This window comes from Filicampus tigris, chromosome 5 (assembly GCF_054856515.1).
Source record: "Filicampus tigris isolate MCC_2025a chromosome 5, RoL_Ftig_1.0, whole genome shotgun sequence".
Classification (NCBI taxonomy): Eukaryota; Metazoa; Chordata; class Actinopteri; order Syngnathiformes; family Syngnathidae; genus Filicampus; species Filicampus tigris.
In genome coordinates this window covers 23,850,001-23,874,084 of record NC_141221.1, presented here as the reverse complement: position 1 = coordinate 23,874,084, position 24,084 = coordinate 23,850,001, and the positions used below count along the sequence as shown (strand labels likewise).

The 24,084-nt window shown below is 42.3% G+C and overlaps 1 protein-coding gene across 5 annotated transcripts in view; it reads right to left on the bottom strand.

Annotated features, from left to right (window-relative positions):
- The window catches only part of cux2b (cut-like homeobox 2b), a 126,427-nt gene that overhangs the window by 28,466 nt on the left and 73,877 nt on the right, over positions 1-24,084 (bottom strand). For all 5 annotated transcript variants that reach the window (XM_086029890.1, XM_086029886.1, XM_086029889.1 and 2 more), the window contains exon 4: positions 10,506-10,584. In XM_086029890.1, coding sequence (XP_085886016.1) covers positions 10,506-10,584 — 79 coding nt within the window. The remainder of the gene's footprint in view (positions 1-10,505; positions 10,585-24,084) is intronic.

The window sequence follows — 24,084 nt, the reverse complement described above, 5'->3', positions numbered from 1 at the left end:
TGGTGGTATTTATGGGCAACAATGCGGCTCTGATGGTAAAAACCTTCACATCAAAACAAGCTCACAGCTTGCATTTCCATTAATGAACACCACCAGGCCTTTTCAAGTACAGTATATTGTATAAGGAGATCACCTTATTCCTGAGGGCCACTTCCGGTAAGGGACCTCGGGTGAAATTTTGTTATTTGTTACAGCGGGTTTCGTTTCACGGAGCGGTTTATCCGAGCGTTTTTTTCCACCCCCTTTTATAAGCGATCATAAGCCCCCATTGGATTGAAAAATGTCTTGCATGGTTTGGGAACTTGTTGCGCTGTTTTGTTGGCAGTTTTACTAACAAGCAGAAGTTGAATCTGTGACTACAAGAGCCACGTTTTGAACTGGCGCCCCGGACGAGGAGACGGCGTTGTTGTGACAATCGTTAACAGTTTCTCGGGCCTACCTAGTCTGAGAGTCTTCGTTTCAAAAGACCACTTCAACGTTGTACCTGTCCTCCTTTCCATTTCGAGGACAAAGAGAGCCGCAACACGCGCTTTCAACTTTGTGCTAATGTGCTTGCATTGCGGAAAAGTGCCATAAGAACATCAGGTATTGTTTTTTATGTTTGTGGGGGACGCCACACTTTAGTATTAGTCAAACCCTGAATTTAGTAGAAAGATCACCGCAATATTTTGGGTTTTATGCACGAGCAAGTGTTTTTGTCAGTAAGCTGTAATGGAGAGGAAGACATTGTGCTCATAAAATTCAAACTATTGATCATTCTAATATTTGCAGCGGGTAGTTGAAGTTGACATAAGTACAGATTTTGACATAAACTTTGGAAGATCCATCGCGGTTTTATGACATCGAACAACATGAAGCTTTTTTACATTAAGCGTCCAGGTCATGGTTACCATGCAGTGGGAAGTAGGAGGAGTCGGAGGATCCTACGTACGTCTGTTTGAAGCTAAATAAGACTGTGTCCAACCTCTTTTAATAAAACGTGACCAACTTTCTTACTATTTAGGTACTGATATATGTCCGAGCTTTTGAGATTGCTCATTGCCTCTGTCTGTGAGTTCAGAAAGTCGTTTAACATGTGACTACCTTGTCACTGGCCTCTTATGTCATCCTCCTACACCGCTACCTGCTAATGTAAAAAAAAAACAACAAAAAAATAAACGCAGTTTATCTACACCAGAAGTCGCACCCACATTTCACACAAAGGCTCATGTGGGAATAAGGTGGATATACGCAGCATTCTCAAATGGTTGGTTTTTTTCAACCCTTTGATGACTGCATTCCTGATTTGAGGTCATAATTACTGACAGGCGGAAAAAAAATCTTTTGAAAAGCACACATTTCCTTTTATTCATTTTATGACTCAAACCAACATTCTAAGGGGGACATAATTCACTGGACTGGCAGCGTATGCTTGTGTATTGTCCTTCCTTTACTGAGATAGGCTCACAAGACGAGCTTATTTTATTCAAAACCAGCATTGATTTTCACCAAAAATGCTAATACTTACAGACAAATCGATCAATCCATATCATTTCATATCACCCTTGACATTTGTCGAATGTAAATTGCATACAGGGTATACATACAAATCGTCGCTGTCATGTGAAAAACACTTATCTCCATTTTTTTTTCATTTTCTTATTTTTTCATGAATCATGTTTCCGCGTAACACATTAAAGTGAAAATTAAAAAACTTTCCAAAATTGGAGATATGTGTTTTTCACAGGACAGCGACGAAATATAATATAGTCTAAGGAAACCTTAAAGTCATGTATTATTCATTATTTGAACCCATTTCATAAAGTTGACAACATGTGAATGATCCCCAATGTATTTCCTTGCATTTTACTTCTTTTCTGCTACAAAATGAAATCACAGACCAAGTCCGAAATTTGGGGATGCTGATAGACTCAGACTTGGCTTTCAGCATTCGTATCAAATCAATCACTAAAGCAGCCTTTTACCAGCCAGGAGACTTTTTTTTATTGTAATAGTCTTACTGGACTTCATCAAAAGAGCATCAAACAGCTGCAGCTCATTCAGAACACTGCAGCTCGGGTTCTGACCAAAACAAAGAGATCGGAACATATTACTCCAGTCCTAAAGCCCTTAATCTGGTTCCCGATTAGCTGTAGAATAGAGTTTAAAACTCTGCTACTGGTCTATAAACCATTGAATGGTTTGGGTCCTGAAAACCCAAAGTTTTCTGTTACAGTATATGAATGTTAGCAATGTATATTCTAGTAATTTTTGAAAGCTACTTTTGTTTTCTCTGCTTTGCTTCTGAATGTCATTAACTGTTGTGTTTGTGGATGTCTGTACTTGGTGTTCTGTCTTTGCTTGTGTGAAGCACATTGAGTTGCCCTGGCAGTACAAATAAAGCTGCCTTGCCTTGCTTTGCTTTGCGGGATGTCACCCCGTTTCCATATCTGAGCGGTAAAAAGCTTTTCAAACAAGAAACAAAATGAACGACTTGAAAGACATGAAATGTGTTTGATATTTGCAAGACAGGGTTGAAAGTTGGAAAAAAAAACGTATGCATTTCCAACGCATCTTGTTATATAATAATGACATGCACTTGTAAGAATGTTTTATTAATTTGGTTGCATCCTATACAGCATGGAAAAAAATGTTTAAAAAAAAAAAAACTGGGAAAGCATTCTCAGATTTTCGTGACATGCTTACATCACGGATGGACAACTTCGATGACTCTGGCGAGGGCTACAAATGTTTAAACCATCCCCACAGGGCCCAGACTATAAATATGCACCACCTTCTGAGCTATGGCTATTTTTTTTTTCTGAAGCACAAAATCGTTTGTTAGAAATTCATAATTATTGATTTCATGAATTTCATTTACCAAAGTGACTCATGCTTCGACCCATCAATTAATAATATTCAATGAAAAATGTCAAAAGGAGTGATACTTTTTGAAAATGTATTCATGACACCAATTTCAATATTTCATTCACTGAGTGAGGGTGCGGAGACTGTCTTGCATGCTAATTTCAAAAACTGTGCAGAGTAAACAAGAACATGCAGACATTAGACTGAAGAAGGAAACATAACATAACATGTGGATAATGTGAATTATTGCAAAAAAAGAGGTTCAAGAGTGTGTGACTGGATAGGTTTTATCTTTGTAGTGCTTCAAGCCAATGTAGGTACTCCCTCTTTTAATTATGTTTTTTTGCACAATTGCGGCTGCATTGATACTGAGTTTCATCATTTTGGCTGCGCAGTAATGAGGCTGCCATGGTGTAGTAGCTGCTTCCCTGTGGTCACTGAGTTGCTGTTTCTGGGCTATTGCATGCCGAGGAAAAAGGCGCCACGAGAATCGGGAAGCAGAAGCCGAAGTCGGTCGGAGGCTGGTGAGTTCGGCGGTCTGTGGGGGGGGGGGGACTGAAGAGAAAAGTGCACAGGTAGAGTATGTGTACGGTTGTAGGCGGGTACGGGAGGGGCGGAAGGGCTAAGGTCTTACGCTGCAGGACAAACAGGTGTGTCGGCTGGTCCGTCTTTGCCATGTCAGCGATATACTATCATTAGGTGGCGTGGGCTCAGTAGGGTGCACCATTATGTCTCTCTGGGCCGTGTGTAATTACGCTCTGACATAATTAACCCAGCAAGCCCATTAGCCAAGCAGTGGCTGTCTGAAGAGAGGGGGGGGGTGGTGGAAAACTATAATTATTTGTTGTGCACATGTTAATGAGGCCAGCTGTGTTCCCATCATACAACACGAACAAATTAATTTACAAGGCTGCGCTCAAGGGTTTTTTTTTTTTTTTTTTTCTGTTCATTCAAAACAGTGTTGTTTTTTTCTCTCGGAGTGGACTTCAAGGTCCATAAACATGTTCTTCTGCTGCCGCCGCTGCTGCTGCTGCAACAAACAGTAACAGTGCTGTAATAGTGCTGTCAAGGACCAAAACTAGGCTGACACAATTTTGGAACTCAAGTTTCACCTTCATAAATGTAAATTGATGTTAAGCATTTACTATAATTGCCGCTTTCCTCCCGCTATGAGCCCATGATTTATTTTGCTTGGACATACATCATAATCACAAAGAGGACTTTTCTTTCTGCGGTGCATTTGAAGCTCAAACACATGATATGGACTTAGTTTAAATTAACTTGTTGTGCGGGAAGATTCGCAACACCTTTTGTGCATTAAAGAGAGATGTCTCCTTTATCCGCGGAGTGTACAGAGGGGGAGTGACATCAATCGAGAGATATTTCAAATCTTACAACAAACACACAGCAGCCAGAAGAAATATGTTATGACGCAAACTAAACTTGAGGGAAAACTACAAACTTTGCTGCTGATTGTTATTTATGTGGCGCGCAGTGAAGTCAGAAGGAATTAGAATCATCTAATTCTTTTGTCTTCACTTTTTGGAATTCGACGTGCACGCAAACCTGCATTCCTACACACACACACACACACACACACACACACACACACACACTCGCTCGCTCGCTCTCCCTCCTGGTCCCTCTGGGGTGTCCTTACTCCACAGGGATCAGTTGGAGAGGCCCAGCTCTTTTATGACCATAATGCATTATTAAGCACCTCAAACATCTCCTGGGCCTTTGTTTATTACGGCTCTTATTAATCACTTGTGCATAATCACGTCCCACCCAGAGAGCTTTCATTCCCCATCAGCTTTTATATGCCCTTATTTTCCAACAGACTGCCACAAACATTTACAGCATTCCTCCTCCTCCACCCCTCTTACCCTGACTGTAGGTACTCAGCTGCACAATTACAATAAAGGCAGCTTGCTGTGCCTTGCAGGCCTCTCTGCGTGTGCCTGTTTATGTTTGGTGGGGGTTGAAGAAGGACAACCATTCTTAATGCATTTGAATGGCTTTGAACTACTGAGGTCAGTGCTTTCTGATTTGATAATTTCATAGCTGGAGGGAGTGTTCACTGCGGATATGTAAGAGATTTACAGGCCTCGTGTAACAGAAAACGACACGCAACGCAACAGAGCTGACCCCAGGCATTAGCGAACTAAGCGGCTGCTTGGGATTTCCTGGCCACTGGAGGCACCCAAAAAGAGTGAGGATTTTTTTTTATTTTTTTTTTTTTTAAAACACATTAAAAATATAAACATAGCGGGAGGGGACCCCCAAACCACATTCTGCTCAGGGCCCTCATTAAGGCTCAAAACAAAATTCTGCTCTTTGCTCTGCCCTGCAGTTCCATTCGTCACCACCAGCAAGCACTGTTGCCATAACATTTTCAACTTGTTTGTGCGCACACGCATACACGCACATTTACACACACGTTTACACACTTAGTGGGGTGGATTCGGAACAGAATCTTCACAAAGTCTGATGAGCTCCCCGCTCAGATGAAAGCAGCTCTGTTCTAAAAGAGAGAGGGAGTGGGCTGGACCCTGAGGGAGGTGTGTGTGGGGAGGGGGGCGGTGGGAGGGGTGCATGCGCATGTAGTGAGAGGAGGCGAGGAAGAGCAAACACCTGGAGCATCAGTCTCTGGGCTACGCCCCTGGCGACAGGGCCTCGCCGATCTCACAGAGGCGGCAACAAACGCTGACGTTCAAACAACTCGCGCACATTCCAGGAGAGAAGAGAAGGATGAGACAGCAAGACGGAGAGGTAGAAAGAGACGAGGGAAAAGTTAGGTGCATCTCTGGGAAACTGATGAACTCTGGCAGAAGCTGCCACAATTTTTCCAGCGCTGGGTTATCACAACGTGTTTATCGGGGCTGATCAAAACAGTGCGGAGGTGATATAAACATTGTTTGGGAAACACTGTTAACGGGCCCCTTTCAAGCCTAAGACTGGGTTAGTGTGCACAGCATGAGAAGATGTCACAGGCAAATCAAAATGTAGCACACTAATGAAACACTCCAGCGGATTGACGTCTCAGCTTAGGGGCCCTCATAAAAGGCAGGAGGGAGAGAGAACAAAAAAGCCGCTCAATAACTTCCTTCAAGAAGTTTTCATTTCAAGAGGAGTTGCATTTTCTGCTACATTCAAGGTGGGATTGAACTGCGGCATTATTTCCAAAGCGTACCATTGTCACGCTAGCGCCGAACCAAGAACGCTATTCAGAGAGAGAGCTGCAAAGTGGATAACTGATATGTGACCAGATGTTAATGAAAGTCACATACAACAGGTCACATCCTGAACGGATGACCTTAACCCCCCCCCCCCCCCCCCCCCGGTGTTGTTAATTAGCTGTGGCCTGCACTGATTGGACCGACAGCACACAAATGAGCACACCAGCAAACGCAATCTAGGAGAGACATTGTCAAATGAAACAATATCAAAGGAAAAGAAAAACCATCCGGCAATGAATAGTAATAACTGCATTAAGATTAACGAGCATGTCGGGTAAAGAATGATTACGTCTGTCAAAGAATCAGAAATACACGCGCTGTACAGCGCTGGGGGAAGAGAGGGGGATCGCTCTGTTGTTTTTGAGAGGCGGGGAGAAATGAAGTGGGGCCACAGCCAAATGACTGCCCTGCAGTAAACCTGCAGCCATCCATTCTCGAGTAGGATGGGAGTTGTGACCTTGGATACCTGCAGCAAGATGTACAGTGACAAACGGGCACCAGAATAATGTCGGCGAAAACAGGAAGAGCTCCCCGCAGAAATACACTGCTCTGGCTTCTGATAAGCCATCTTGTGGGATCGCACAACTTTTACCATTGGAGACAGACGTTGCTGTGTGTGTTTGGCACGCTGGATCGGGTTAACCGCTCATTTGGGGAAATACGACTTGAAATCCTGCACCCTGTGACTGATGAGACATCAGTCCGTGCCTAAATCAACCAGGCGAGGCTTCGAGCGTTTCTGCGTCCCTGAATAGGATGAGCAGTATCGAACATGTACACAGATTTGAAATCGAGAAATAACAGCAACTCTTCTTCTGATCATTTAACTCAAGGAATAGGTGCAATGTGTGTAATATGAGAAACAAAAGGCTTGTAATTTGACTTACAATTTACTAAGCTAATTTACATGCAGTACATCTGGGTGCTTGCTAAAATCAAGGTTAGCACACAGCCAGCCCCTGTGTATGCTGTGCCAGGGGGCGGACTCGTGTGTATGTGTGTGTGTGAACAGGGCTCCAGACAAAACCTTTTTACTAGGAGCACAGTGGCCCCTAACCTGAAATTTTAGGAGCGCAAGTAGCAAACTTAGGGGCGCACAGTAAGTCCACCTGCAAAGTAAATATTCACTCCACTCATTTTCACTATATTACCGATAAAAGGGCTGAAGTGTGGAGCAGAGGTTTTCTCAACAATAAAAAAAAGTATGCAAGAGCAATAATTCAAGAAAAAAAAAATCTGCAAATTTGCTGGTCGTACACGGGCCAGTAGGTGAAAAATTAACTCTCTCAAATTTTAGGAGCAAAATGCCACCAATTAGGGGCAGTGTGTGAATGGTGCTCCCTACCAGAAATAGTCGATTCCATATTAAAAACAAGTGACCCGTCACTAAGGCTTAGATCCGGGATGTCCAAATCTGGTCCTCGAGGGCTGCTACTCTGCATGTTTTAGAGGTGTCCCTCCTCCAACACACCTGATTCAAATGATCATCTTACCAGCAAGCTGATCATATTTATACTCAGGTGTGTTAGAAGACAGAAACATCTAAAAGATTTAGGCTTGCACCCCTCAAGGACCGCATTTGTACACCACTGGCTTAGATAGTGTAAGTGTGGTACGAAGTGTGGTTAAATGTTCTAACTGTGCAATGTATACACTGGATTAAACCTCTCAACCCAGTACATTTGTTAAGTATATTTCAGTTGTGTTTGTGTTCAAACATTCTTTTAGGAGCATTTTGTATTAAATTTTATGTGCAATTTATTTTATTAAATCATTAAGTACAGTTTTTTAAAACATTCCTATATTTAAGACCAATTTAAACTGTGCATGTTACAGTGGATTAGAATAACAACCGCTTTTTTACTACCACATTTTTTTTTTTTTTAATCGAATTGAATGAGACAATGAACCTTAATAACATCAAGCATAGTTACATGGTTGTAGTGGTGTAAAAATGGATTTAGCACAGGCCTCATTTCCATCCGTAACCCCGAAACACAAAAACATAAAATACACAATAACCATAAATGTTTAATTAAATAAATAAATAACATGATTCGTATTTAGTCAGTAAAACATCTGTCTGGTTTTTGATGAACATTTATGTCTTAAGCCTAATTACTACACTACGGCATTTTAATCTTAGTCATTATGGTGGCACTTTGTTGAAAATTTGACAAGTACACACTTTTTTGAGTACTGTATTTTTTCAGACAATAAGTCACACTACTTTTTCAAAGTTTGGCTGGTCCTAAGATTTATACTCGTGTGCAACTTGTATATACTTGTATTAAATTATAGCTCGGACAGGCACAGAATATCCCCGTTCCCTAATTGTGTTTACTTTCTGTGCATTACTGCCGCCTTCTTCCCAACAGCGGTAATGCCCCAAAAGTATTTCCCAACTGCCAAAAGACAGTAGAAGAAGAAGTGCAAGAAGTGTTTCCTTTCCTTGCACTGCCTCACAAACTGGGCTCCGGCACTCCTTTTTTGGGGCACTCTGAACGGCACAATTGAGTAATGATCTGAGTTTCCGAACCGTCGGAGCGAAGCAGTGCGCACTTGGAGCGTGTTTCCAAACGCACTCACGATTAGGGATCGGGGATTTGGGGGAAGAGTACAAGCTTTAGGGTTCTCGGACTTGGTTTTTGTAAAATAAATGTGCCCCAAAAATGTGACTGGTATTTCGGAGCGACTTATATGTGTTTTTTCTTCTTAAAGCGGAAGTCAACCCAAACATATTTTTTTTCAAGAATATGTTCCCAGCAGGTCCACTAGTTGAAACACAGCATTCTGATTAATTTTGCGTTTGTGGAATATAAATTAAGCAGAAAAATCCACTCGTTTTTAGCCATCTCTGGGTGCGGCCATTTTGTCTTCTGTCGATCCGAAAATGACATCACAATTTCTCACAACGATCAATCGCGGCTGACCTTTTTTCTGAATCTGAGCAAACGCAATATTTATCAGAATGCCCTGTTTCAACTAGTGGGCTTGCATAGAACATATTCTTGAACAAAAATATGTTGCGTTGACTTCCGCTTTTTTTACTGGTACGAATTACGTCCAATAATCTAAAAAATACAGTAATTGGTGTGCTGAAACACCAAATATTGATATTTTCATGGTAAAGGTTTAGTAAAATAAACAGAGCTAGGCATATTACTAAAGATTTATTAATTTAAAATGTATTTATCGCCTTTTGTCTAAAGTTGTGGTACTTTTCCACCGTCCGTTTATCCGCCATTTTGTCTGGCCGGACCAAATGGTAATCGTCTATAGGCAGGTCCGACTATCATTTAAACGGGCTTCCGTTAGCGTTTCCGACTCCCAACTTTGACAAGCTTTTTCAACCGAACAAAACTATATTTGAATGTTCTTGTTCAGTGTTCCCTAAACTTAACTTAGTTTACTAGCTTTTATTTGGTGACTTTACAAAATACCATGCTCCTGTGTTAAAATTCAGGGGCTTTCATTTTCATAATAATAGATAAAAATGGAATTCACAACACCCACCCCACCCCCGCCATGAAAATGGTTTGTGAATGAATTTGTGTGACAATATGAAGTGGAGCGAGAGAGAGAGAGAAAACGAGAGAGAGACAAAGCGACAATATCAAGTGGGAGACTTCAAGGCAAAAGGAGACCTTTAAAAGTCAGCTGCTGCTTTCGCTATTTCTCTGTCGCAGACTTTTATCTTGCATTCATTGAATTAGTGAACAGCTTTCTCTACTCTTGCCACAAGTGTTTCTCTGATCTGCAACGAGATTGGGCCATGTTTTTCCGCAGCAGCCAGCAACACAACGACGGCGTACGGATGGACGGGCATTGAAATTGAGAAGTGCAACAACAACAAAAAGTCTTTCCTCATCTCTAAGCCTTCGCCCCTCTCTTGCTTTTCCCCAATTGGCCTCATCAGGCCCGCGTTCCACATGAAGCCAGACTTCAGTGGGGATTTTAATTGGCCCTCTACAATCAACAGCCAAACTCCTCAAGGATGTGTTCGCTCCTCAGCCACATTAAGCAGTCTCAAGGACCAAGGCTGGGTTTTGAAGTGGCCTCATGCAGAGTTTTGGAAACCACTCAGATCATGGACTTCTAAAAAAGAGAAGCGAGAAGCCACAGGGGGCGGGGCTTTATGAATCTCATATCAATGTGAAAGCTTACCATATCATATCAGTGGTAAGAGCAATATTTTTTATTTGTTGATTGCTTCATATACATGATATGTTGTGTCCCTGCCTGCAACCGTAGTGGACAGCCCGCCGCATTCGGGATAACACATGTGGAATTAATTCCAGATCTTGATAGAAGAAAAGATACTGTAGTTGCAGAAGTGAAACATTTCAGTGTGGGATGACTGTTTCTGCTGGTATTGTTTGGGAAGATAAACATCTACAGTCTTAGTGGGAGACTCACCTGGGGCCTCGATAAGCTGTTTGTAGATTCCTAGGAATGCAGACTCAGCCTCCTTACTCCGTTTGTTCAGAGCGACCACCTGCAGGGACAAAAAAGTGCCATTAAGGTAAGTATTGGTGGATATAACATGTACATTTGCGGCGCATGATGAACAAGCATGGATGGACCGAGAATACGAGAGAAGAAGAGCAATGTTCTACAGAGCGCTTTCTATAAATCAAACATTCATCGTCATACAGTGCGACAAACTTTAATGCAGCAAACGTTGCACAAGTCAAAATGCAACTGAAACGATCTGGAAAAATATACCGCTGAAGTTGCGTAGAACTTCAGAGTTAGAACATGCATCGTGCACGATGTCACGTACGACATTAGCAAATCTCACGAGACCTCACTTTGATGGGCATCAAAAGGATCAACTCAGGGTGTGCTTTGATAGGAGGCATCTTTTTATGGCATTACGTGAGCAACATAAGGAAGTAATTGAGTAAGTGGGTAATGAAAGTACGTGTGTTTCAGTGTGTTTGATGAAGATGTAGGAGGATGTGGAATTGTTATTGAGCAAGAGCAGCTATGAGATGGAAGATTTAACTTCCATTCCAGGGCCCGCCCATCGGGAGCCAAGGGAACGAGTGGGTTGCCCGGACTGTGGATTGGACCGCTAATGTATTCCTTTGTGCTGAAAGCTACAGTATATTGCTTTATTGTTTTATATTGGTTCTTCTTTTTCATATTTTCTTTATCATTTACGCAAGCACTGCACTCTCTTAATTAATGTTTACAAGTCATATAGAGCAGTGGTTCTCAACTGGTGGGTTGGGACCCATTCAGGGTTGGTTGAGAGCAGCTAGTAAAAAAAAAGAATTTGAAACGGCCTTTGAGAATATAATGTACTCTACATGTGTTTGCAGAGGTTATTTTTCAACAAAAGTCAATCTTTGTGGGTCGGGTTGGTCGGGACGTTGCAACAACTGGAAAATGCACTTCCCAGAGTGAAAAGAGCGGAGAACCAGGATGGAGGAAGTTAAGAGAATGTTTTATATATTTTTATATGTATTAATGTATTTTTACACCTCCAAACTGACAAACTACATACTATACATACAGTACATGCATATACATACCGTAGATATATATATACATAATATATACACACACACATCCATACATATTGTACATATATTACACATATACTATACTCGAACGGGCACCGATAATGATCGGCCGATTTTCGTGAAAAATGACGTGATCGGCATATTCGATCAAAGACTTTTATTGACGATTGCGTCTTGTAATATATGCCGTGAAAAGATACCTCGTGGGGGGGAGCATGGCCACAAGTTTCAACACAACCCACTTAATTGGTGAGTAATCTTCAAAATCAAAATTCGTTTTGATTGGTTTTGATGTCAAAACCATATATATTAATTTATAAAAATACTCTGTAGAGGGCGGAACGGAAAAAATATGAATCGGCTAGTAGAATTATTTTTATATAAATCTTATTTTGCGACTTATTTGTGTTTAGAAAGTGTGTTTCAATAAGTTTAAAGAGATTTTAATATGTTTAAATATGATAAAAGCGTGTGAGAGGGGTAAAACGTTCAGAAAAAAAAAACATGTTTCCTTTACATCACAGGTGTGTATGGTATGTAACCCCTGAGATGAACGGGGGTTACTGTCTATTCCATTTCGATTTTCAATGACTTAAAACGGATTTTTTTTGTTTTGTTTTCTATCAACTCATGCAAGCTATATCATTATCCTCAGCATTTTGTCTGCCAAGATACACTATGCAAGGTGGTATTCGGTCCAAGGCCTGCTCGCGAGTGACAGTGGCCATCGTCAGCAGCAGCACCTGCTATCCTCAGCTCGGTGGGTGACGCAAACCAATTAACAATTCATTAGGCGGGACAAAGAAAGTGAATTAGTTGCCACCTGGCTCCTTGGAAAGAGCACCTGCACTTGCGAATATGTGGGTTACATTGGGTCTAGCTCCTGCTTCGACCTCTCAACAGTTTACTAATTGGAAAGAAGAGCAGAAGGTGCTTCGCAATACCTTCAATTCAAAATATCATCTATAAAGTAGTTGCCGTTTCTGACTATTTATTGCATCCCTTTTACACCTCATAGGTATGACCACAATTGAAAAATAATTTCACAACGGCTGAAGACGATGCTGGTAATGGTGTATTAGGACTGTTTAGTGGGGCCATAAATAAAGTGTGTGGAAAAAAAAAAACCAGGCATTGGGAACCTTTGGTTGCCTGGAAAAGGCTGCCGTCTTCCCTGGGGAGGCATAACAACAACATGATGTTTAAAGAAATATCATCAAAGATCAAGCAACCCCCTCCTCCCCAGCACTGCCACTGGGAGCAGCTCAGAGGAGTTCATGGAAAATGGAAAAGGCTGGTGCCCAATCAATACAGATGCAATAGTCTGTAGCTCTCAGCCAACTCCCTGCAACATTGTGTTGTTGTTTCACTCCGCTTTACCTCCATTTAAATCTCCCCTACCAATCCCTTCCACAAAAAGGTCTCGGTGTGGCAGGTTGCTCCACACGTGTGAGGCGTTTTCGACGTCAAAAATATACATTGTCTACAACAAAAAAAAGTAGCACATAATTAGCAGAGTATAACTTCAACTGAGTCGCATATCCAGGATATCAAACGGTCCAGTTGGAAAGCAATAATGGGTGTGAATCAATTTGTTGAGCAAGTGGAAAAAAGAAGCAACAAGCTCGACAAATGGTTTGAAGATAATGGTGATTTTGTTGTTGTTTTCCTCAAAAGATGTTCTTCTTAACCATTCTGGTTGAATTTTTTTCCAGTGCCACTAGTAGTATCTTGAGGAGGTACCTGCAGCCCACAGAAGGTACTCAGATACACTTAATTTTGCGTGGAGAAACAAGAGGAGCACTAGCTGAGCTCTAAAGATTGACCTGGAGACCATTAGTCTGTGATGCACTTTGAATTTTAATATGCTTCTGAATTGAGTCCTCTGCGGTTTAATTATTTGGATTTCTACTGATTGTTGTTACGTTATTTCTTATTGTTACTCCAAGAATTACATTACGCAATCCATACAGAATTTCAAATGGATTTAATCTATCATGATGTGGGAAAGGCAAGGCAGTTTTATTTATATAGCACATTTCATACACAAGGCAACTTCACAAAAGCGCTTCAAAAAAGCAAAGACAACACCTACAAGCATTTAAAAACAACAGTTAACGACATTTAAACATGTACAGAAAACCTTTTGAAAATTAATAGGCTTATAAAGTAACTAAAAGAAAAAAAATGATTGAAAGACATTTAGAAGACCTTAAAGCAGGGGTGGGCAATTCGAGGGCCAGTGTCCTCCATGTTTTATATGTCACCCTGGTTCAACCCACCTGATTCAAATGATCAGGATGGTTATCCATCTTCTGCAGACCTCGCTGATTATATGATCACTTGAATCAGGTGTGTTGCTTTAGGGAGACATGGAAAACAGGCAGGATACCGGCCCTCGAGGGCCGGAATTGCCCACCCCTGCCTTAAAGGGACACTTGAACAGCCTGAACATTGGCATTTTGGCTACGTTCACATTGCAGGGTGTGATGTTCAATTAAGACGTTTTGTTAAATCCGATCTTTTTATGTAAGCGACTTCTAATGTGAACGCAACACGTCCGTAATGTGACACACATGTGGAACTTCGTGACGGTTTGGCGATGCCCAGCTCTTGAGCACAAAGCACGACGTCGAGTGTTGTGCGCTAAGAAAAAAAAAAATACGTCATGTGGCTCAGTGTCTACGGAAGTACATATTGTCCAGTGCGTAGGGGCTCATTTTATCATTTCATATCGCCAGAGTAGCGAAGCAGAGGTAGATCATTTGGGGATATAAGGCGACGCTCCTCAATCTCCAAATTCAATGGAGCGGTCTACTAAAGATGTTGTAATAAATTGTCTGTGTGGTTGAATTGCTACTATCACAACAAATGTCCACTTTATGCTTCATGCTTCAAGCGGAATTAAATTAAACGTCAAGACAACACCTGTTACTCAAAACAACTTTGCAGATTCATGGCCGCGCGGAGGAATATTGGGCTTTTTATCTCATGTATGTCGGATGTGTGCGGATGAGCGTTCATACAAATCGCATACATATTCGATTTATATCCACAAATGAAAGAGGCCCAGGTTGGATTTGAAAAAAAAAAAAAAAATATATATATATATATATATATATATATGAATTGTACTGTTCACATTGCATGAAAATGAATGAAAATTTGATATGTGTCACATATGGGCAAAGCATCGAATTGAACTGCAGTGTGAAAGTAGCCTAATATGTATGTAAAAAATTATGTCAGCACTAAAATTCACTCCCCTAAAGAATCTGTGATTTAAGCATTTCTTGTGATGACCTTTACCATAAATTACCCCACCCCTTTGTGAGCTTGTTTGCTCCCCCCCACATCTCAGAATTTTAAAATCTATTCTCCATCTGATGGGGAGCTAGTATAAATCCTTTAGGATTGGAATAATATGTTCTGATCTCTTTGTTGTGCTCAGAACCCGAGCTGGGATGTGTGATTTGTGCAAAACTTCCTGACGTGTAGTTGTCTTCGCTATGGGCTGTATCATAACAAATGATGCCATTTTATTTAAGAACTATTTAGTCCAACAATGGTTCCCACTTTACATTTGTGAACGCTTCAGAGACCCATCATCCACACGTCAAGGACAAGGTTGCTTGATGGCCCTGCGAAGAATGAACATGACGACGCGGAGATTCCCAAACGCATAAAAAAGCCCAAGAAGATGCGAAGGCAACAACTAGACCCCAGGCCCTCCATCATCCTTTAACAAGAGAACACAGAGATTACCCCAGCAATCACACCATTAACCTGCCTAGAGAAGCAAGCGGACACATCAATCACACGCGGGCTTGGTGCATCACACATCAGCACCCGCTACGTGCATGGACACCCCACCCTTGCGATCATCAAAAGCACTCTGAGAGGCGCTGCATAACATGGGTTGATCAGGAAGTCATAGTCATCTCCGTGATAATCCAGCGTCTCCCAAGTACATGGGATCCCCTAAAACAGAAGTCTCACACGGGCAGATAGAAGCACATACGGTTGTTGTAAAGGTCGGCACGGCTCGAGGACCTCCGATGTTGGCAACTGCCATTTTGGCTACAAAATACAGCTCTGGCACAAGTTGGGGCTCAGAGCACATTCCTGTGTTTTTCACCCGTTTTGTGATAAAGGATACGGCCACCAAGGGAATGGTCTTGGCCACAATTTGAGTTTACAAGCAGGAGCGAAGCCTGGGGTAGAGCAGCAAGAGAGAGAGCCCAAGCAAACCTGTTAGCACTCGCCCATAACTCTTCACACAGCTAGCAAGCGGGCAGTGTTGTAGCCCCTGGGACAAAGCTGCTGGGAAATACTTAAGTATGAACCTTTGAGAATACCACCCTCAAATGTGTTCATCTTTCGAAGTTGTGAAGACGTGTTGGAGGGATGAGAATGAGCTCAAATTTACAGGGAGCTTCAAGAATGCTTGTATTCTAGATCCCAGAAAGAGCACAAACAATTATGCAGTCATCAATTACAGTTTACAGTACGGTACTTTAAATCAGGGGTGTCCAAACTTTTTGCAAAGAGGGCCAGATTTGGTGAGGTGAAAATGCGGGCTGCCGACCATTTAGCCTGACATTCTCTTGTACATGGAACACCGATAAATCCAAGCACATTTTAGCAAACCTATGGTTTTTGACTTTTTTAATTTAAATTTCAAGAATCTTAAATATTTCCATTTGAAACATGACATATCACTGGCAAATAAATGCGCATTGAGCTCACTCAAACATGTTTTTTTTCAAGAATATGTTCCCAGCAGGCCCACTAGTTGAAACACGGCATTCTGATTAATTTTGCGTTTGTGGAATATAAATTAAGCAGAAAAATGCACTTGTTTTTGGCCATCTCTGGGGGCAGCCATTTTGTTTTCGCATCTGCTCACAATGACCAAACACGGCTCACCTGTTTTCTGAATCTGAGCCGTGATTGGCCGTTGTGAGCAGTTGCGATGTCATTTTCAGTCGACAGAATACAAAATGGCCGCCCCCAGAGATGGCTAAAAACGAGTGAATTAACACTTATTCCACAAACACAATATTTATCAGAAGTCCTTGTTTTAACAAGTGTGCGTGCATAGAACATATTCTTGAAAAAAAAATCCTTTAAAACAGGGGAACAAGTCAAAGTATTCACCAGTGAAAATTAAATTTCAAACATCAATAACAACTGGCAATGAAATGTTCTCTTAACATTTTAAGTCTCTGAAAGGGAAATAGGTCAAATATACATATAAATGTAGATCATATTCACCAATTCCGGGTTAATTTGAAACATGGCATACTGTTGAAAATAAATGTTCAGTGAACTTTTAGATTTAAGAACAGGGAAATAGGTAACAGTCTCCTTGCAAGTGAGGCAAACACAGCTGTTGTTGTGTCTTTCAGTGGGAAAAAACTGTCCAATTTCCACCTTTCCTTAAGTTTTTGACCTTGCTGTCAACTTTCCCTTTTTTATTCATTGTTGCCATTTTAGAAACCGTCCGGAAAGGGTCACACAAGGTTATGGAGTTGCCCTCTTGTGTGTAAATGCAAAATTGCATTTAGAGTGTATTTTATATGCATGTCAACGGGGCTACGGGTCAGACGTTATTAATTCTAAGACAGAGGCTATGGATAAAATTTGACGATTTTGGACATGCCTGCTTTAAATGTTCCCCCTCCTGCCTTACCAGTTTGACACGCCGGTGACTTAATTGTGTGAGGCGGGGTTGTCATGTTGTCATGTTGCAGGTGATTATTGTGTGCCGAAGGCCGGAGTGTTGCCAAGGCCAACCCTTCCCTATTGTGTTTGCGAGCGTGCATACGTAGGCTCGACTCATTTTTAGCCACAGTGAAAAGATTAGGCTTTTAGCTTCGTTTGCTGAACGTGTGTGCACGCTCACACCTGTGCAGTGTGCACACAAACATATTGTACATCTCAAGGTGAATGTGGTTGGTGTTGCGGATGGAATGGGGACCGCAATTGTAAAGTTCCACATCCCCTGAGGTCTCTAAATTACCTGTCATCTTCGCCATGATGCAAAGGTCAGTGCACAATCATAGGGAGTCCATCCTACTGTGGAGCTTACAGAGTGCCGGGCCAGCCCACAGGCTGACAGCATGTCACAACAGCCCCTGTCTCACTCTGTGCTTATTAGACAAAAACTGTGTGAAGTCCACTACTAACCCCTGTCAAAACACCTTAGTGAGAGAATCAACTGGATCTTTGCTCTTGCATGTTAATGTCAGAAGCACAAAATGAGCTTCATCATGCAGAATTAATGTGCACAAAAAGTAGAGTTTGGAATCAACTGGCTTCTTGCTGTCAGCAATGTATCAAGCATTCACACGGTTTTGTTTGGGGTCAGGTTAAACGTAGGACCAGTTTCGATGTGTGGGGACCTACTCTCAGGGCATTCACTGTGGTTTGAGATAGTGTTTTGACAAAGATTAAGAAAATATATAACCATCTGTAGCTCTCGTTTTTTTTTTTTTGCTTAAAAAAACCCAAAAACCCTCAAAGGAAGCATAAATGTCACCAAGCACGCACAATAATACAGAATTGTCATGGATCTATTGTTTTCAAATGTCATTGCTGTATATCATGGTAAAATGGTTTAGATTTAAGATGTAGCCCCAGCCCCAATTGGGGTATACCTCAAACTACACAATCACACAAAACAGACTTGTATTTTACACATACAATGTTTTGGCATTGACACGCTAAAGACACACCCGTTTCTCATTGCAATAATGCAACCAAAGGCAACCGCAAAAAGAATTGAATAGAGTGCTGTCCAACCAGCTGTCGCCACTGGCTTTTGTTTGTTCGACTGAAGGTAAAAAGGCGATAGATGAGTTGGTGTGGAGTAAATGCAATGTGGGTGGAGGAGAGGGTCAGTAGTGGTAAACACTACAGTATTGCAATATACAGTAGTCTAGATGGTGAGAGACCCCGCTGCAGGCGCGTACACACACGCACACACTTGAACCTGGGAGTATCCACACCCACACAATACACAGACTGAGTTTGAGGGGAGATGTAATCATGGTGACATGCATCACAGAGCAGCAGTAGCAACATGGCGCTGGCTGTGCCCATCTCGGGGTGCGAAGTGAGATGAGCAGTCAGCACACTGACACACATCTCGTCACCGCGTCAATTCAGATCAGCACTGCCTGTCAATCGCTCTCACAAATGGCTGATGTCACTTCCACTCAGTCACAGGAGAACTGGCCCATCAGACAAATGGCAAAGCTGGCCACACCACTATTCCTTTGGAAAAAAATACCCAACCACTCCAATGCCCCCGCATAGTGCCACGATACCATGGATAAATCTTTATTTGCAACCTCCTCAGTCCTCGAGCGTCGCTCCTCTGTTTACTTTTTAGCTCCTCTCACCAGAGATCCTATCGAAGAGTCGAGAAGAGCAACAGTGGAGTGAGGAAGGGACACGTTTGAATGACACGTTCGCTCTTGATGTCGTCTTTTCATGGAGACGGAAATTGAAGATGAGAAGACGTCGTGTTATTGAATGGTCTCTGTGGCTGTGGCGCAACCACTTGATGCTTCAAGTAGAAATGGATTCAATTCAAATATAATCAACACTGTCTGTTGCTTTAAACAACAAGTATGCATGTGCAGAGCCGATCATGAGGAGGCTTCCCCATCCTCTCAGCAGCTGCCCCTCGCTCGCAGCGCATATTTGCAGTGACTTGTAAATGTATACATATGAAAAAGTTGCTTATGTTTGCTGTGGAATGCAAAAACAGTCGAACCATCAAAACTTGTTTTGTTTTCATGTTGTGGCCATACAAATACAGCAAATCGAGATCCCATTTTGATATTCATTGCATAAGGGACCATTGAGCAAGTGCAATTAACTCATTCACTGCCATTTTCACTTGTCTAGCCATTCAATCCCAGGAGCTTATTTATATATTTTTTTCCCACATTTTTTTCAGACGTTAGGGTAAAAGAGGGTCTGAAAATGTCTGGCAGGGAATGAGTTAAGCAATGTCAGAAAAAAATTAAATAGTGCCCATAAAAACACATAAAATTAATATATTAATTAAAATCTAAATTAATCAAGGAATGACAAAACAAAACTTGAACTCTTTCATTTTAAGTCTTGCTGTCTACAATCCAGCGGGTAGCCTGCATGCCCATTTTTATACGTCTCTGTTGAGGAGCCAAAAGACTTCCGCTAAGGACACATCAGTGGCTCCTCGATTATAGCTCCTCCGTGGAGGCTCCTCGATACTCGATTCTCAATGCTCATTTAGGATATTCTCGATGCTCCTTAATATAGCAGCGTGAGAGCAACTTCCGGGCCACGGTCGAAGCAGATGAGCAAGGAGCGTTGCAATTAACTGTCATGAGATCAACCCCAATGTCAAGAGTGAAAATACAACTTGATCCATGTAAGTCACATGCAAATGCTTTTTTAGGTGCCTTTCAATTTGAAAGGACCTTAAAGGGAAGTCAACCCAAACATATTTTCCCAGAATATGTTCTATGCAGGCCCACTAGTCTAAACACGGCATTCTGATTAATATTGCGTTTGTGGAATATGAGAAATGCACCCTGGTTTAGTTTTTAACTAGCACAGGGGGCGGCCATTTTATCACTTCTGTCAACTGAAGATGACATCGAAGTTGCTCAGGGCCCAGATAACGACCAATCGTGGCTCAGATTCAGAAAACAGGTGAGCCTTGATTGGTTGCTAGCTGAGCCCTGAGCAACTTCGATGTCATCTTCAGTCGACAGACGTGACAAAATGGCCGCCACCTGAGATGGCTAAAAGTGGGTGCATTTTGCAATATTAATCAGAATGCCGTATTTCAACTAGTGGGCCTGCATAGAACATATTCTGAGGAAAAAACATGTTTGGGGTGACTTCCACTTTTAGCTTTGCAAGGCACATGGATGCCAAAGAACACAGGGTTTTAATCCCACTTCGCTATCTTTACATTTGGTTGAGTTGCTGGCACTTCACAAATCAACTATGAAATTGCCATTTGACAGTATAGACTGACTTTTTTTTTTTTAATACTTTACTTAAAATCGTACTTTTTCTTGGAAAAACATATTTGACGTCAATATTTTGCGGTTATTATAGAAATATTCAGAGGTGAGCATACCGTCAGAGTGACGGACGGTCAGTCAATCCGTCACTGACAGACACCTATTTTGCAGAGGACTGACGATAGAAGGGAAACTAAAAAAAAAATATGGCGGATGAAGCACTAACGGAACTGGGTTTTCGTCCGTTAGTGTAATTGTCACTAATTGGGTGAAGCACCAACGGACGCCCGTTTTACTGACGACTGACAGAAACATGGCCCAAATGTCTCGTGTGTTTGTTCATGGGTTTTTTTTGGGGGAGAGAACTGCGTTGGCTATATATGTGTGTGAGTGAATGAGTGCGTGCTCCAGTTTTTAATAGGATCTGTGCGAGGACTGTGATGGCTGGCTGTGATTGGCTAAGGAGGCGTAACAAGACGACGTCACCTAACTTTTCTTTGACAACATACATCTACAATGTTTGTTTTGAGTCTAATATTTGATGTATGTGTATTTATTTGCATATAAACCTTTATGGTTGTGGTTTTCTGTTAAATCTTGGTGAAATTGTTCATATTCGAGACTGACCTGTGTGTCTGATCGCAAGGGCATTGACTATATATGGAAACACTTTGCGCTTCCTGTACAGAGCTGTAATCTGCCCATAAACCAAGAAGAAGAAAAAGAAGGAGCATTTGTAAACAACAGTGGGAGTGCGCCCCATGGATCGGATTTTATTTACTCTCACACTCCGCCACAAAGCGGAGCTGGATTCTGGTTGAAATAAGACATTTTAAAATTTAAATTAAAACTTGTTGGCGTTTTAGGAGTTAAAACAGCTGCAGGCAGCCACAAATGTCCTCTCACTGAGAACTCTTACTAGGTTGGCAAATAAGTGTATGTGAAATGTACGTGAGCGTATGTGTGTGTATAGCTTTTTGGGCATACAACCAGTAGGATGTTGATCGGGATTTTCAATACTCGAGATCCACTGTCCTGCCTGTTTTCCATCTCTCCCTGCTATGATGATGATCACGATCGTTAAACCAGCTTCTGCAGACCTTGCTGATTATCTGATCATTTGAACCAGATGAGTTGCAGCAGGGAGAGATGGAAAACAGGCAGAACAGCGGACCCCGAGGAACAGTACTGAAGACCCCTGATGTAGATGCACTCCATTGACCATTTGTAAACACATTGGATTTTTCATCTGTTGGACTATGACGTGGGTTTTTTGTGTGTGTGTGTGTGGGGGGGCGTTGCAGACTGACGGACCGACGGACTAACTGACCTGGACCTGATGGACTACCTGATGGACCGACCGACCAACTGACCATTACAGGTTAGTTCGGCTTGAAAAAAATGATGGACCGACGAAATGATGGGCCGGCAAAATTTTGTAGAATTCGCATAGGCTACTGTGATGGACCAAAGCCTACTTTCTTCCAGTCTATTGATCAAAACACAAACGATCACGTTCGACCTGAGTTGTACTGCATCAGTATCTCCACCAAGCAAGAGAGGTTTCTGGGTACACCTTTCAAATGAAGAGGCTGCAGATATGCTGTGAGACTCAACGTGCAATAAAAACTCAAAAGCACCAAAGTCACAGCAAAGTCAACAGCTGAGAAGAGACAAATGGAGGGAGTAAAACAAATCTTTTCTGAATGTCTTTGTAGTTGAAAAGACAAAAGTTGTCATTTCGTTTGAGTGCAGACTTTCAAGTGTTTAATGCAGCAAATGACCTATACCTTGAAGAAAGTGCGTCTTTCATTCATATCTCGCTTGGCGGGATGGAGAGGAATGGGAGTGGTCTGAAACTGAGATAAAGGCACAAGCTGATGAGCTGAAAGGGAGTCTAGCACAAAGTATAGTAATGAGAACACCTGCACTAGATTTCATAGCTGGGAGAAGCATTAAAAGGAGAAGCCTAGGTAAGGGCTAATTATAAAATGAAAGTGTCCCCGTTACCTCGGCACCGTACAACCCAAGTGAACAAACCTCCAACAGATGGGGTGTCACGGGTAACTGTGCCAGAGTGAGTCAAAGCCCTCTGGAGTGGTCGCACCCTGGCAAGCACAGATCCATATCTCACCCACAGACACATGTTGACACTGCTTCTCCAGCTCTTCCTCAGACCAGTCAAGGTGAGACGGCATGACATGAGCAGGGGGGAAGAGGGGGCTTCACAATGATGGATAACTCTCTCCATCCTCCCTTCCTTGCGCTCGCTCTTACAAGTCTGGTGACTTTCCAGTGAGGCAATTATCATTGTGAATGCATAATAGCCTAATTAATTACAGGTGTCAGTGCTGCCTTTGTTTCAGCGAGGAGGAACATCATTCCAAAGACGCGAAACGGAACAGCACCAATGAACGATTCTTCAACTGCAACTAGAACACTGCGGCGACAAGGTGGCCGCCAAACAAGGGCCGTCGTATGCTGAGAGAAGAAGCAAAAGTAATGAGGTCAATAATTGCTTGATAAATATGTTGCTGTTGAATGCAGTACTCTCAGTCAAACCTCGTTTTGTATCTCACGTCACAGACCAGAACGTCTCCGGTGGCAGTCGCATCAACGATGGCCAACTTTCCCTACGCGTCCTCACTAACAAACACAGCCCATCATTTGTCCTGTCAGATTTGCCGATTTTCATTCATTGTGGAGCAGGAGAGCCGGAAACAATTGCCAAGGAGGATGGAAAAAAAGAGCTGCAAAGGAGGTGAGTGAATGATGGGCTAACCGGGGAGGAGAGACAGCAGCTATTCCTGCGATTCTCCCCCTCGGTAAAACACAAACATGCATTGTGGAGGATCCACGACAACATTGCATGAAGAGTGTCTGCGTGCACTGTTCGGTGTGTCTGTTGTGTCTTTCAGTTTGAGGGGGAGTGGGGCTCATGGCCATAGGCTGATAATCTCTCCGCCTTCAGGCAGTGGGGGCTCGTTGTCGAGTACATTGAGTCTAATCAGAGCGGGCGCACGGTCGTACGCAGCTCTGCCTGCTCCAACTGTGAGAAGAGTTTTACATAATTAATGACTGTTGATGTTTTCCAGGTAGTCGCCGGGCAAATTCACTCCAGAGCGGGCTGCCACCGTCACGGGCTCCACCGAGACTGAGCGACTCACAGGAACAGACATCTTACATTTCAAACATGAATAAGGCAATTTTGTACAGTGTCCTCAGACATTACCGAGAGGGGGGTTCAGGGCCAATGATTTAACTTGCGTTAGAAAAATGCTCAGAAAGAGCTTTTCAGTGTCTGGGAGTCTACTGAGACATTGTGCTTGATGCGAGTTGAAACAGCTTCTTTAGTGCTTTTTTATGAGTCTGTATGTTGTTAGAGACACAAAAACGAAGCGTTGAGTCTTTTCCAGACAACAGATGACG